General features: G+C 42.8%; 2 protein-coding genes and 1 long non-coding RNA gene across 5 annotated transcripts in view; 2 read left to right on the forward strand and 1 right to left on the reverse strand.

Annotated features, from left to right (window-relative positions):
• Col4a4 (collagen type IV alpha 4 chain) overlaps window positions 1-6677 on the reverse strand; it is a 113464-nt gene extending 106787 nt beyond the window's left edge. For 2 of the 3 annotated variants that reach the window (XM_031368172.1, XM_031368173.1), the window contains exon 1: window positions 6230-6474. The gene's annotated coding sequence lies outside the window, so the exon portion shown is untranslated. Of the gene's footprint in view, window positions 1-6229; window positions 6475-6500 lie in introns of those variants that run through there. The other variant, XM_031368170.1, reaches the window with a different exon arrangement.
• Window positions 6678-6767: 90 nt separating this feature from the next.
• The window catches only part of Col4a3 (collagen type IV alpha 3 chain), a 127515-nt gene continuing 118412 nt past the window's right edge, over window positions 6768-15870 (forward strand). The window contains exon 1 of the mRNA XM_031368174.1: window positions 6768-7024. Within this exon, the coding sequence (XP_031224034.1) occupies window positions 6938-7024 (87 nt within the window). The 5' untranslated portion in view covers window positions 6768-6937. The remainder of the gene's footprint in view (window positions 7025-15870) is intronic.
• On the forward strand, window positions 10970-11717 carry LOC116088652. The gene is made up of 2 exons (XR_004117962.1): window positions 10970-11204; window positions 11481-11717. It is a non-coding gene; the product is annotated as an uncharacterized LOC116088652 (long non-coding RNA).

Raw genomic sequence — 15870 nt, forward strand, 5'->3', positions numbered from 1 at the left:
TTAGTCAGGTACTGTCAGAACCTCTCAGGAGATAGCTATATTTATTCTGGCTTGCCCTTCCTTCAGTTAGAGATGAGATATTATTATGATATGCAAGTTGATCTCAAACTCCCGAGATCATGCGATCCTCCTGCTTCTGCCTCCTACAGAGTTGGGTCTATATGTCTGTGCTGTGAGTGGGAGGTAGGAACCTTTCAAACATTGAGGAAAGGTAATCATGCAGAGGAGTGACTCTTCAGTGAGTGTGGAAGAAGAAAGCGTATTGTGGGATAGTTCTAGGTTAGATTACAGAGTTAGCTCATGCTGAAATACTACAGAAATGGCTCATTCTGGAAATACAAAGAGACTTGGAAAGGGTCAAGGCACCCTTCTCACCACAGTCTTCCCCTCTTACCCCACCATGCTACTTTCTTTCTCTTTTCCCTTCCTTCTCCCCTCCCTTTTCCTCCCCCCTTCCATTTCTCCATCATCTTTCCCATTCATCCCATTATAACAAATAAAAATTGTCAGGACTGACTGAGGCTAAACGTACAATAAGTTCTAGGCCATGTGCTCTGTGCAGACTTCATAGCATTCATGAGAACTCCTGAGTGAGTTTCAGGAAGTTGGTCTCTGGAAAGAAAGACTTCAGGAGCACAGAAAATCAATTATAAATGGAGTGGCTCTGGGTCACAAGGACATTCTGTTCCCTCTGAGTCTCAGAAATCCAGGGTCCTCCTGTACAGACATTTGTGATTGGATGTCTAAAAAACTGCATGTTCTAGGGGTCAAAAGGGCTCTCTCTCTAAACAAGAGAGAGGGGAGGTCTATATTTAAGTGTTTAAGCAAAAAGAAAGATTTCATAAAAAGTATCCAAATAAACTCTAAGGTTAGGTGGAAATGCTGAGGTGGGCAGAGTGTGCATCTGGGAGAGAGTAGGAAAACTTTTATCTTGGAGGAAAGTAACTGGGCTTACATAAGGTTTCTTCTTTCCTAAGAACTCTACTATGGCCTTTCCCATGGCTACATCCTGTCTTCTGCCCAGCCTCTAAGTCTTCCTGGCTTCCTTGGGGAGTTGATCCCTAGGGGTCTGGAATCTCCTTACCATGTCTCCTCCTTAAGGACAAGACCTGAAACAGTGCTCCACATTGTACAGTTGTGCCACTCAGGAGTGTAACAAGAGACTCAAAGGCATGCCTCAAACATGGGCTTCAGGGATGAAGATGGTTCATTGGGTAAATGAAATGGGCTGGCCCCTGAGCCTGGTGATCTGAGCTTAATCTCTGGAACGCACAGAGTGGAAGAAGAGAACACTTGGCAACTTGTTCTTGACCTCCAGACAGGCACTAAGGCATACCCCCCTCCCCAATAAATAAATATAAACAACAACAAAATAAAATGGCTTCAGAGTCATGGACTTCCCAGAATTCACTGTGTATCTCAGCATCACATTCAGTATAGACCACACACAGGTGTCATCTCTGAGCAGAGCCAAGGGGATGCTCTATGTATGTACAAGGTTACCAGTGGACAGCATGGCCAAAATAGCAGCTGAAAATATCATCAGAAAAGAGTTCCATAATTATAATTAAAGTAAGCTTCCTCTTTTATTATGAACTTTGGAAATAAAGATCCTAGAGAAAAAAACCTCAGTCAATAAAGCTAGAAGGAAGTCTATTCTTCCTTCTATAAACCACACATTTACAATAAAAATAAATAAGAACAAAATATTAAATCTGGTTTATGTATAACAAGGATGAAAAATAATTTGTAAATTAAACTCATTAAATATAATAGGTCATGAAAATATGAGGTAGCTTTCTATTAATTAGGTTGGCATTGATGATGTATTTATTTCTGGTATCATCTGCATGTACTTTAAATGTTATGTAAAGATCTATGCTTATTAACTCAAGAAGTATTTACGTGGCTCTGGTTTTCACTAACTCATGCTATACATGACAGAGGGGGAAAAAGGAATTGAAGTAACTATACATTATTGTTTGTCTATCTTCTATGGTTCATATTTTATAATCTTTTATATGCATGGAGTGCATTGTGAGTGTGCATGTGTTGCATGTTTGTATGTGTAGGTGCATCTGTAGGTCCAAGATTGGTATTTGGTCTCAACCTTACATATGGGAGCAAGATCCCTTGCTAAACCAGAGCCCCCCATTTTGGTGAGGTTCTAGCTAGCCTGCTTGCTCCAAGGATTCTGTATAATATGCTTCCCACATTCTGGAAGCACAAGTGAACCGCCACACCCATTGGCATTTAAGTAGGCTCTAGGGAATCCAAATTCCACTCCTGATATTCCATGGCAAGCATTTTAACCAGCTGAACCATCTCCCCAGCCTCATGTGCAATTTTAAATGGCAGCTTTGATAACAGCACCAAAGGTTGATGTCTCAGGGCTTCCAAGAGAGAAACCAGCCTGAAGGCATCTATAGTCTATGGATAATAGAAGTGCATACCAGTGCAGGAGCTGTGAACATAGAGCAGCAACACAAGAGTCGGAAGCAAGAACTAGCATAAGCTGGTTGTGACTCTGAAATTGTAAAGCCACCTGAAAGTGATGAGAAGAGAGTGTTCAGGGGTGGGTGGGAGGGAAATAACAAAGAGGGGAGTAGGAGAACTCAGAGAAGGCTCCATGGGCAACCTAATGCTGCACATCTCATCAAAAGCAGAAGCACATATCATGCCGTGTGTGCAGTGCAGTAGAGGCTATAGACATTCATAGACTTTGAGAGATGTAAGCCTGAGGGTGATTGCTATGTGAACTTAATAAGCTGTTCACATGTAATCATCCGTTCACAAAGAGGAAAGGGCAAAAGACTCCAAAGGCCTCTTCCCTAATGGGGCTTACACTGAAAAGTGGTGAAATGGACACACATTTTTAAACACCAGGGCTAGAGATATTGTTTGGTAAGAAAAAAAAAACCTCGCTGACAAGCCTGAGGACCTGAGTTCAAATCCCTGGCATGGATGGAAAAGCCAGATTGGACATATATACACCTGCAACCCCAACAGAGATCTCTAGAGATGAGAAACAGAATTGCTGAGGCTTGCTGGCCTCCAGCCTGGCCCCAGGTTCAGTGAGAGACCCTGTCTTAAGGGAACAAGGCTACACAGGATAGAGCAAGATACCTGACATCTTCCTCTTGTCTGAGAATACAGACATGTGTACTTGCACACATGTGCATGCGCACATATGCATGCATGCACACTCAAGGGTAAAATATTTACACAGATGAAGCAAATCTTTTTAAAAAGTTTAAAAAGAAAACAGAAGAGGCATGGTATTAATTAAAATTTTAAAGGCAGATTAAATAATTATATAGAGTTGTCAAGGGCATTGACAATTGTATTTAAAACCTCCATCTAGTATCAAGTGTTAAAAAAAAAATCTTGTACAAAAAGAACCATTTTTTCCTTTCTTTCTTTCTTTCTTTCTTTTTTTCTTTTTTCTTTTTTCTTTTTTCTTTTTTTCTTTTTTTTTTTTGTCTTAGTCAGGGTTTGTATTCCTGCACAAAACATCATGACCAAGAAGGGGAGGAAAGGGTTTATTCAGCTTACATTTCCACATTGCTGTTCATCACCAAAGGAAGTCAGGACTGGAACTCACACAGGGCAGGAACTTGGAGGAAGAGAACCTCTGATGCAGAGGCCATGGAGGAATGCTGCTTACTGGCTTGCTTCCCCTGGCTTGCTCAGCTTGCTTTCTTATAGAACCCAAATCTACTAGCCCAGGGATGGCAGCACCCACAATGGACTAGGTCCTCCCTCCCTTGATCACTAATTAAGAAAATACCTTACAGATGGATCTCATGGAGGCATTTCCTCAAGGGAGGATCCTTTCTCTGTGATAACTTTAGCTTGTGTCAAGTTGACACACAAAACCAGCCAGTACACTTTTGTTTTTCATATTTAAGGGGTAAGCTATGATACACTAGTTCTCTCGGTTTTGATTCTGTTTTTAATTCATGAGCTCTAGTTGAGCCCTGGTTCATTCCAACCATAGGTGAGCAGAGCTCCAGGGTAGTGAAGTGTGTGTGTTGGGGAGAAGTGAGGAGTCGATACTTAAATCTGGCTTCCAAACAAGCCACTTTTTCATGTTTCATTTGCAAGTGAATCCACTAGAGATCTCCGATCTTGGACATTCTAATTCAATGAGTCTGGGTGGCTGCTGAGTCCTACAACTCCGTGAAGCTCGTGCCATGATTAGACCAATATTATAGAGAGTAAATGTCCACCTTGGAGAAGTTAATCCACACCAGTGTATACAAAAGGATTCAGAATCCAGGGGTAGTCAAGATGCCAGGCTCCTGAGCATCTGTTTCCTCCCTCCTGTGCAACGTCCCATTTTCTTCTGCCGCTGCCTCAGAAATATAATGCAGGTGACTGCTCTTCCCCTCCATTGCTGATAATCTCAGTCTGTTCTTCCATCAAAACTCCAGGGCTCTGCGCTGAGGAGATAGCCCGGTGAGTAAGTGCCTGCTGTGGAGATGAGGACCTGAGTTTCCACCCTAGAATGCATGAAGAGCCAGGTGTGTGTGTCTGTCTACCCAGCACTCCTAAAGTAGGCTGAACAATCCCTGGATGCTCACACGTCAAGGGTGTAAGAGGCCCAAGCAGGGTGGAAACTGAAGACCAACAACACTCAAGGTTGTGAGTTGACCATCACACACACGTACTCTGTGGCTCTTGCTCACCCACACAAGGATAAGCACACACAAATACATCATCCATAGAGAGGAGGAGATTAAAAAAAAAAAACCACAGGGCCTGGAGAAGAATCATTTCAAAATTAAATTTTCTATAATCCTGCAAAGGGGAAAAGTGTCTGATATCAGGTCTGAGATCTTGATTTTTTTTTCAAGAAGCAGTATCAATTTGTAAAAGACAATCATATGACCCTCAGGTCTCTTGGGCATCAGAAGAGTTCCTGACATCCCGTCCCACAAAGATGACAGAACTTCCCCACCCCCAAGGACTTTCCTAAAGCCACTATGTGGCAGATTACATTTATGATCTGATCATAAACTCCACAATGTCCCTAGATACTAATAAAGATTGTAATGAATGTCTTCTTGTTACTTTACTAAAGTGACCCTAATTCAGTACAGCTAACCAAAATGACTATGGTGGGGGTGTAACGTATGAGAGAAAAGAAATAAAATAAAATTAAAAAATAAAATAAAATAGTGACCACAAAGCATATTTACACAAAGAATTTGCAAGAGGCTCTACCATGCACCATTAAATTTGTCCTCTAGATAGTCTGATACAAGTGGTTTGGAATTCATTGGGTACTGGAACTTTTAGATGTTCTTTGGGGGATTCTGATGTACAGACACGGTTGTATGTCATGGAAGATGCCCCTTTCACTCTACAATCTGAGGAGGGGAGGTGGAGAGGGAGGAGAGGGAACTCAGATAGATTGTCAGTGAAGTTGGATACGAAAACGGAGACATGTAAATGTTCGCTGCTTCTTCGTGGAAGCTGGGCCTCTCCTTCAGTGATGAGCATCCGCTAACAGGCCACCAAAGTGCTAGTGGCTGAGTTTGTACCCACTGATACGTTCATGACATTTGGATGGTTATCATAAGACCGTGTTCTCAGTTACCACTGTGATGGTATGGTTGTTTAACGGGAGCCTTAGAGAGCTAACAAAACCATTCAATTATAATTCTTCGCGTCTGTTACTACATCTCTTCTTTAGCACCGGAATGATAGAATCTAAGCAAAACTGTGGTTTTACAGTAGCCTATGCATTTTAAAAGATATGCCCCATTCAGTGTGGTCTGTTGCACGAGATAGGGTGAGAGCCCTGCAACAATGTAGCCTGCCAAGCCAGAAGTGACATTTGCATCCAAGGCCCTCCCAGGCAGGGACACCCTGGACCAGAGTTGGCTCTCATTTTCTCCTCCGTTTCCGCAGATAAGGTTTAGCCTGAAAAGCAGTTCAACTCAGAGAATAGGATGAGCTTTCTCTTTCCCCTCAGCTGCCTCCTGCTCTTGGCATTTTGGAATGCGGGGACTGCCAGGACAGTAACTCGAGCCTCCAAATTAATCAAAACACACAGTGCCCAGTTCAAGCCCTGGCAAAGAAGCCTGGTAGTCAGGCATGCTCTCCTCTGCTGACCCCAAGGCCACAACTTCCCCAAACACCACCCCTTAGATGCCACAGTGCTTCTGTTCTTAGGCAGGTGCCCTGGTGCTGGGGCGGTGCCTGTCTGAGGGCGGCTTACCTGGGGAACAATCCGGCAGGGTAGCAGGCAGACCTGACACGCGCCTCGAGGTTGTGGCTGGAGGGAATCCACCCGTGACCTTGTTCCTCTACACAGACTGTCCAGCCTCAGCTCTGTGTGCTGGCTGCAAGTTGAAGGCAGGCAGCCGATGGGCAGCCCTTAGAGCTGCCGGCAAACTCGGCCTCCAGAGTCGCAGACTCCCGCGCGCCTCCGGCTTAATCTGGGCTGGGCTGCTGGCCACTCCCCCCCACCCTATGCAGCACCTCCTTACCGCACACCCCTAAATTCCTCACGCTGACTTGCACCCGCTAGGCACCGGAATCCCAGGATCGTAGGGACATCACCTCTTTCACCCTGACCCCTGGAGCTGCGTCCACCTGCCTGCTCTGCGGGCGCCCAACCCTTTCTCACTTCCTGGGCACTATGCCCAGTTGAAGGGACAGTGCCTGGCGAGCTGGGAGGGAGAGGGGACGAGGGCGGGACCTCAGCCACTTCTTCCCTCCCTTAGAGTCACAATCAAAAGCTTGGGTGAGGACAAACAGACTGCAGTGGGTCGAGTCCTTACAAAGCTCGTCCCAGTGGGCAAGAAAGGCGAGCCTCACTACGGGGCCTCTCCAATCTGTGTCCCGCTGGGGGGACATGGAAGCCTGAGAGCCCGTGGATCCCGTAGGTCACTGAAAACACCGGGATTCAGGACCGCCGCCCATCATGCACTCCGAGATGGCTCCAAGGTTCCTGGTGCTCCTGCTGCCTATCCTGCTGTTACTCCTGGCTGCCCCGCCTGTGGCTAGCAAGGTGAGTGACTGAAAGGTTGTGCAGACCCCACCGCGCTGCTGCAGAGCTATCCCTATCTCACTAGGGTTCTGTCTTTGAGTCACTGTCTGGAGGGTTGCTCAGCTGCAGGCTCCTCCGGAGTCCTGGCATGGCAGCACATGCAAAAGAGCCACAGCAGCTCTGAGGAACAGGTGGAATGTGCTGCTCTGGAAGAAGTGGGGAGCCAGTGGTCCAGGACCCTAGGAGTCCCAGATGGAGGAACAAAGCTTACAGAGAATAGTAAATGGATACCAATAAATAGGTCATAGACAGACAGATGATGGTAGGGATGAATCTAAGAGAACTGATGATAATAAATATAAGTAATAGAAGATAGCTACAATGATAAGTAGAAAGGCAGAGGTAGGAGATAACCAGATAATAGATGGATGGACAGATAGATGAGTTTGGTAGTAGATGATGGATAGATGGATGGGTGGATAGGAAGATAGGTGGGTAGATGGATGGATAGATAGATAGATAGATAGATAGATAATGAAAATAATGGCCAGGGTTCTGGAGGTATAATGTCAGGATGGTGAATAAACAGGTGGCTTGGTTGACTACAAGTGCACCAGCCCAGGAGGGGAAGCCTCCTTGAGCCCCAGCCCTGCTCCTTCCAGACCTCACCTCGATTCTGACTTCACTGGGGCTCAGTGTTACTTTGAACTCTCTGGACACAAAAGCCATCACTGTAAAAAACAAACAAACAAACAAAAGAACAAAACAAAAACAAAAAAACAATCAAGACATAGAACTTATATTAGGATGAATTAAGCAATTTCACATTGATTTCGGTTTTTATTTGGAATTTGGGTCACCCTGTGCTCATTTGGATCTACTCCATAATGGTTGTGTTTTGTTTTGTTTTGTTCCACTAAAGATAAAAATCTCCTTGAAAGTACGAAGAGCCTAGAAGGGGCTGGCTAGGTTTCAGTTTGTGAATCAGAAATTTAACTTTTCAGATGCTTGATGCTCTTTGCTGACTTGGGTATGGTCTCGGGTATGGTGAGCTTCATTTCCAGTGATGAGCGGGTGTCTCAGTCTTACATGACTGAGGCTGTGACCGGAGATTAGTGGTCCCTTATGTGCCACCGGGAACACGTTCACTTACCTTTTAAGGGAGGCACTGCAGGGCATCATGGCTGGGCTAGCACCCCTCTGGAGCCCATCCCCCTAGATTTCCAATCTCCCACACATAACCCAGACCCGGCCTTTTGCGGTGTTTCTTTCCAATTTCTGTCACTTAAATACACAACTACACACCCACAGCAATATAGAGTTGGTTTTACCAGAACTATTTTCAGATTAAGTGTGTCCTTTGGCAACTTAAAGGCCTTGTCTGCACCTGCAGTTAAGATCTACCTCTTTCATCTCTTCATTTTGTTGCACAGCTTTCAACGAGGGGCTAAAGTTAATTGATCAGGTCACCCACCATTCATTCATGTGTAATTGATTGGGTCACCCACCATTCATTCATGTGTAGGTCTTCATGTCTTTGTCTTTATACTCTAAAAGATTTTGTAACCTACACGAGGTGGCTCTAACAAGACCGTTATTTTTTCAGGGCGAGTAAGATGGTTCAGTGTATAAAAACTGACAATATGAACTCAGTTCCCAAATAGATTAAGAGAACCAGCTCTTGAAAGCGGTGTCCTTTCCCTGCCTACACTCACACAAGACATGAATGAATGAATGAATGAATGAATGAATGGAGATGCCTGACCTGGGTGATTACTGCTTGGCAGGATGGCTACAACTCACACAAACTGGTGTGGATTCTCTAACAACTTTAGCAGAAGCCAGTAAGTCAGGAAAGCTAAAAGGAAGTACATGTTACACAAAGGCCTAGGAACATTCCAGAACAGTAAGCATCAATATCATCATCATCATCATCATCATCATCATCATCATCATCATCACCATTATCTTTCTAGACTCAGAAGAAAAGCAATGAGATTGCCAAGGGACCTGGGACTCTTGGAAGAATCAAGGGGTGAGCTAGAGCTAGGACTTGGGTTCAAGTCCCAGAACCCATATGTTGACTTACAATCATCTGTAACTCAAGGCTCAGGGGCTCTTCTTCTGGCCTCCATGGTCACAAGCACAGATCATGTAGGTCACATACCTACATGCAGAGAGAACACTCACACATAAAAATAAAAACAAATAAATCTCGTTTTTAAAATGTGGTGCCCTGTGAGCGTAGAACACCCAGTTAGTATCATATGCAGCCATGTTGTGATGTTCTCCTGCATCTTACATGTAAAATCATTTCTGTTTTGAGGTTGGAGAGATCCAAACATTACAATTTAAGTTAAAGGCCACCGCAGTGGCTCCATCTGCTCTGTCTCTACTGAAGCCTGAAGTGAGCCTTTGTCAAAAGCATTCAAAGTGAGCATTTCCACTGCGCCTTCTGAAGGAAACAAAATTGGTGTCCCCAAAGATTACCAAATGAGCCTTATTACAGAGAAAAGATTTCTCAAGTTAACTGGTACCTGGGTGACAGGTTGCCAACACAGCCAAACCTACAAACCAGCTGTGACCTTGAACAAGACAGGCAGGACTCTGAACCTCAATCTTTTGATCTGTGACCTGGGAGAGCTGACACCTCTCCAAAAGGCAGCAGGTGGTGAGTGAGGTAGTGGAGGAAGGGACAATCTTCAGGCCTATCCAGCAGTTGACAGTCTGGAACTCAGGCCCGATGTACCAGCATCCTTCTAGGAGAGACGCTAGAAACCTAGTTCTTAGTCATAAGTGTATTAATATTAGCAAGCCAGATTCTGACTTCAATTTTACTCGAAGCAAAATAACAAGCAGGAAAAAAATAAACAAGCAAATCACTTGTGCGTCAAACAACCTGCAAGTGAGAAACGCATCCAGTTTGGGCTATCGTGTGTCTAATCTCTGTGCTAAGTTAGCTGAATGCCTCCAGCTCTACTTTAGCATTTCCCCAAACAGGAAGCTAGCAGCAGTGCTGACCCTGAGTGCCCTGCTTAGCCAAGGTGGAAACTGCCTGGCCACACAATTTGTCCCCAAGCACCCAGGGAGAAGGACTTTGCTGCTTGGCTGAGAAGCCAAGAGCCGCCTGGCTGTTCACTGTACCTACAGGCTTACAGCTCTCTTCTGCCCAGTTCACCCATACCAAACTGGCAAGAGCCTTCTGCTGTTACTCCAGGCAATAAATAGGTGGGGAGTCGAGTGGAGCATGCCTACCTCTGCTCCCTGGACAAGGGAAAAGTCACCAGCAAGGTTAGCATTCTCTTAAGCTCTGGGAAGACATGTAAGACACCCACAGCACACAAAGACGCTTTCTCATCTGAATTTACTTTCAAAATCAAAACATTCAGCCGGACTAGTTAACATTTCAAACAAGCAAAGCAGTAATGTAATGTAATAGCACAAATTTATTTATCCCTGAGACTAAGCAAATATTAATCAAATTTGGCTTTGTTGTCTCTCAGACTCCTTGTGTTGTTGGGGCAGGGGGGATATAGAATGGCATAATAGTTAAATTCTTAACTCTGTTCCAGCCCAAGAGTATGCCATTCTCATGAAAGAAAGATTTTGTGTTTATGCTCCACACAAGTGAGTGGTGTGTGTGTGTGTGTGTATGTGTGTTTGTAGTCTTCTTAAAAATAAATATTATTGTTTCATGGTTTTTCAAATAATAATAGTTTATTCAAATAACATTTGAATAATATTATTCAAATAATAGTTTTTTTCAAATATTCAAATAGTTTCTCAAATAATAATAGTTTCATATTACACACTTGCTTTTTTGAATCGTTGACTAGTATGTCATTGGATTTTATACATATTGATATATTTTTTTGTAGAAGAAACCATTTCATAGCATTCTGGTAATATAAGGCAGGTTATTTTGTTAGCCCCTTCCTTACATTGCAAGCCAGGCTTCCCACTTTTATTTTACAGAGTTGCCATGTGTGCCTCTCAGTATGTAACATTGTGACAACTGGAATTGGAATTCCTGGGTAGATAAAGAAGATTCTGTTTACATTATTATTACAATAATTGTTCAGTATTGTTACCTTACTCTGAACTTACAATGATGTTACATCATGTTGACTTTTCCCTTCATCAATGGCAAAACTTGATGTGCTTTTGAAGTTAACAAGTGAGAGAGACCTTGTTTTAACTAGTAAGCCTTCATCCTTGATTGCTCTTTATACTTTCCCCCCACCCACTGTGAACTGTGTGGACCACTTCCTGCTCCTGAGTCCACTACAGACTGCCTTTCTCTTACTAAGAAACCTGAACTGACCTGTGTATTTGGATATCAAACTTACGCTATTTAAATGTGTTTTAAGGGGATCCTAATCTTTAGTTTACCTTATCATATAGTTATTGATGTCTATATTCTGTAAATTGCCAGGATACAGCCTTTTAAACTATAAGGCTTTTTTTTCTTTCAAAGGGAGGAATATAAAGTGATGCTTTCATATTTCCAAGAAAGAACTTCTTTGACAAGGAGCAGAAGACAAAATGTTAAAGAAACATGGGTAAATTTCAAGTTACGTTGGATGAAGTAGTGTACATTCATAGATTCATTTCACCCATATAGATAACAAAGTATCCCATATTCTTTTCAATGGAGCATTCTTTTTCTGCTTGCCAGTTACATCTGTAAACATGTAAAGTATGTAAGCTCGCTGTTCGGTCCCACTGATCCTTTCCTTGTGTTGTTCTGTTTTGTTTTATTCTCTATGGCAATAGCACACTGATTGTTGGCCACTTTCTTTGCTTTCAAACTACATCTTCTAAAGCAAGTCACAGACAGAACAGTCATGTCTACTACTGTCATCACTTTCTTTAAAATTGCCACTATCATTTTTCTATGTTCCCCTGGCTGAGATCTGGCGAAGTTCTACCAAAAATCCCTGTTGGATGCTGACATGCATTGCATGCAATATATGGGTTATGTTGCTGCATGAATATGTGCCTGTCTCATACAAATGTTACTGATTTTGAAACTTTAATGTTGGCCTAGAAACCTTTAATTCTCTTATGCATTTAGATTTCACACGTAGTTAGTCATATTATCAGTGAATTATAATTTTATTCCTTTCTACTTTTTATATATTTTGTCTCCTCTTTCCCTCCAGTGTGTGTGTGTGTGTGTGTGTGTGTGTGTGTGTGTGTGTCTTTGTAGGGGGAGGGGCTCCTGCACCTGTGTATGGAGACCAGAGATCAACATTTGGGTGTCTTCATCAATCTCTCTCCTCCTTAGTATTAAAACAGGCTCTCTCACTGATCTTGAAAGTAGCTAAATGGGATGGCTAGCAAGCCCCAGGGATGATCCTGTTTTGGCTTCCTCAGTGTTGGAATTGTATTGGTGTGTGCCTGACTTTTATATGATTGCTACGGACCTCATGCACTCTATTGACTGAGCCATCTTGCCAACCCCTCTTTTTCCTTTTAATACTGTGCTAATTATAATTAGCACTTTGACCTTGTCTCATTACTTACATTAAAGGGAATGCTTCTAACATTCCATTTATACTGTATCTGCTGTATACTTTGTACAATCTATCAGATAAAGAGTTTCCTCTCTCATGAATCTTACAGTTTCTATTTTATTAAATAAATCTATATTCATGCTATTACTGGTTCTGTATATATTTTAAGAAAGCCACGGTCTTTAGTTAGGCAATATAGTAAGTCAATATGTTTTGAATGTCAAACCATCCTTGCATTGCTGTAGAATGAATTCTTAATTGGTCACAATGCCTTTTCTTAAGACATACTTATTACTGAAGATGCCCTGGGAGAGCACACTACCAAATGTAGAGTGTGGCTGGCCACCAGTTGAACATCTTGGTAAAGGCCACGCCTGTCAAGGAACAGAACCTCCAGGACCAAAAAGCCACTCCTCCAACTCTCTCTGCCATAGACACTAAGATCTGATTTTGAGCCATCATTTCTTTCCTTTCTCTTAAGACTTATCATCCAAGTGCTTATCCAAGCCCTCACTGGCACTTTGCCTGGGCTGAAATTTCTGTATCTAGATTCACAAGATAGCATGCTTCTTTGGGTTTGTCATGTTTCCTTCCGACTTGCCACTGTGACCGATCTCTTAGGGGCTCGGGGTAGGATTTCAGGCGTCCTCGCTGGGTGGTGTTCTGAGGTTTGAGTAAAAGCAGCATCTTCCGCTAGGAGTGGCCTCCAAATTGAGGACACTCCAAGTAATGCTATCGCGTCCATCTCTATTTATGAAGCTCTGAAATTTTTTTTGAGGTTTTTGTTTCCTTAATATTTAAGTATTTTATGTTCCTGGTGCTACACTACACAATATATTTTACATTTTAAATAATCCAGAACATAATAAAACCCAGTTGAATTTGGTATTTGGATAGCGAACAAGTAATTGGATAAGTGCAAATGGATTTAATGGAAATAACTTTCTGCCTTTAGTGCATGGCAAAAATTAATTAATAGCATTTTAATATCACTAATCTCAAAACCTTTAAAAATGTTTATTTTTGGCGGGGCATGGTGGTGCACGCCTTTAATCCCAGCACTTGGAAGGCAGAGGCAGGCGGATTTCTGAGTTCGAGGCCAGCCTGGTCTACAGAGTGAGTCCAGGACAGCCAGGGGTATACAGAGAAACCCTGTCTCAAAAAAAAAAAATGTTTATTTTGATAGCCTTGTTGTGTGGATTATCAAAATGTTATTTCTTAATTCTCAAGTGCATTAAGTTTTTCCTGGTTATATTTTTGTTCTTGAATTTTGGTGCCAATCAATTATAGACTGATTTAAAAAAAAAATGTGAAGGTCAATGTTTTTGATTATGCCACTAAATTGAAACATATGAGAAAGGATTTCCCTATGTGGCCCAGAAATCCTGCTGTCTCTGAGTCTCAAGTGCCCAGACTACACATTCAACTCTCAGATCACTGCTTTCAGATTTCCTCTCCTTCCATTCTCTAAATTCAGCATTCTCATTAGTCGTCTGCTTGGCCTTACTGGGTTTCCTCCTTGTTCTCTTACTTTTTAAAAATGATTACACTTCCCTTATTTATTTTGTGTGTGTACCTGCACACACAGGCCATGGCATGCCTGTGAAAGTCAGAGGACAGACTGTGGGAGCCACTTCTCCCCTTTAGCTGGTGGGATCCAGAGATCTAATTTGAGCCACTAGGCTTAGTGGCCAGAGCCCTTCTCATTGAACCATCCCACTAACCCTGACTTCTTAAGGAAAACATGTTGCTCTGCAAATCACAACTTCCTGGCCTCCCTGAGTCTATCTATCATCTTTATCTTCAGCCTCTCAGCCTCCAGTCACCTCCAGCATTACATGGGATTCTGATGGCTTCCCTTGACTTTGTGCCACTGCTTCTTGATGGTACCTCAAAGTTAATGGCTCCGTGCCTATGGAGTCAATCTTTCTCCAGTGGTCAATGGAAGATATGGAATAAATTCCCTTCTACCCACAGAGCCTCACACAGACCTTCTCTGTAGCCCAGTAAGAATCATTCTCATTTATACATATGCTGTCTCTCAAGCTACTTCCAGAACGATCAAGGCCAAGCCGTTTCTTCTATTTTAATCTCCTTTTTCCCCACTCTGAGCTCTGAAACTTCCTCACATTCACCCTCCAGTTCTCTAATTCTCTCTTCAGCTGTTTATAACTTTCAGAAGATTTTCCTCTACTGTAATTTCTCTGTAGTAATCATGAATTCAAGGTATGGCAGGCCCATTAAAACCCAAGTCTAGTAATTCCTACCTTTAGTTTCATCTCATTTTAAAATGGAGGAAGCAATGGGTTTGAGCCTTAAGACTTTATGGAGTCTGGTTGACTTAGTACTCATGCTTTCCTTTGCATGTTGGTGGCCATTCTCCATGTGATTACTGTGATAACTGTGATTACTGATATTCACCATACCTTACCTTCAGTGACTACTTGAATCTCTATTCTTTACATGTTTTCCATCCTTACATATGTTTCTTTCTCATGGTGCCTTTGGCTGCATCTTGAGCATTTTTACCAGTCGCTATAGCACCATCCTGATTCTTGGTCTTTATCTCAAGGTCCTGAGTCTTCTGTCTGCTGACTCTCTCAGGAGGAGACAATGTGAGGGAGACCAGAGGAAGGAAGTGTCTCCTCTCGTCACCCAGCCAGTCTCAGCCCGTTAGAGCTACAGAACAAAGTAGTTCTGGGGCTTCCTAGGCATCTCTCCCCAATCAGATGTCTCTGTCCCCCTCAAAGCAAAATACTGTCCCAGGGTGACAGTATTGGACAATGGGGCCTTTGAGAGGAGATGTATTTATGAGGGAAGAAGCTCATGAGTGTCCTTTTAAAAAGAGGGCATGCCTGCTTTACACTGTATAAGACTGTACGAGATGCCTTTGTCAAAGCAGAGAGCAAGGCATCCCCAGACACTGAATCCATTATCATCTTCATGTTGAACTTCTCAGTCGCCAAAATGTGAATAATAAATTTTTATTATTTACAAATTACCAAGACCAAGGTAATTTATTCAATCAGTCCAAATAAACTAAGAAGGAAGAAAACAAGTTTCTTTTCATGTTCCCAGGGTCACCTTCCTCTGACTCCTCCTGCTGCTTTTTCCAAATATAGCAGGGTTTTGTTTTTTTTTTTTTTTTTTTTTTATTTTGGTGAGACAGAGGTCAGAATCAACACAGCACAGCCGCCCACTCTCCCCTCATATTAAGCCAAGGGTCTCTCTCTTTGAGGACTTTCCTGAGGATAAGCAGTTGGTTGGTTTTGAGTAGAATCCTAGGAAAAGCAGTGAATTGAATGGAGTTTATCTTCATACTTCCCCTATTGTTTTGGCTGTATTTGC

This window comes from Mastomys coucha, unplaced genomic scaffold (genome assembly GCF_008632895.1).
Source record: "Mastomys coucha isolate ucsf_1 unplaced genomic scaffold, UCSF_Mcou_1 pScaffold14, whole genome shotgun sequence".
NCBI classification, from domain to species: domain Eukaryota; kingdom Metazoa; phylum Chordata; class Mammalia; order Rodentia; family Muridae; genus Mastomys; species Mastomys coucha.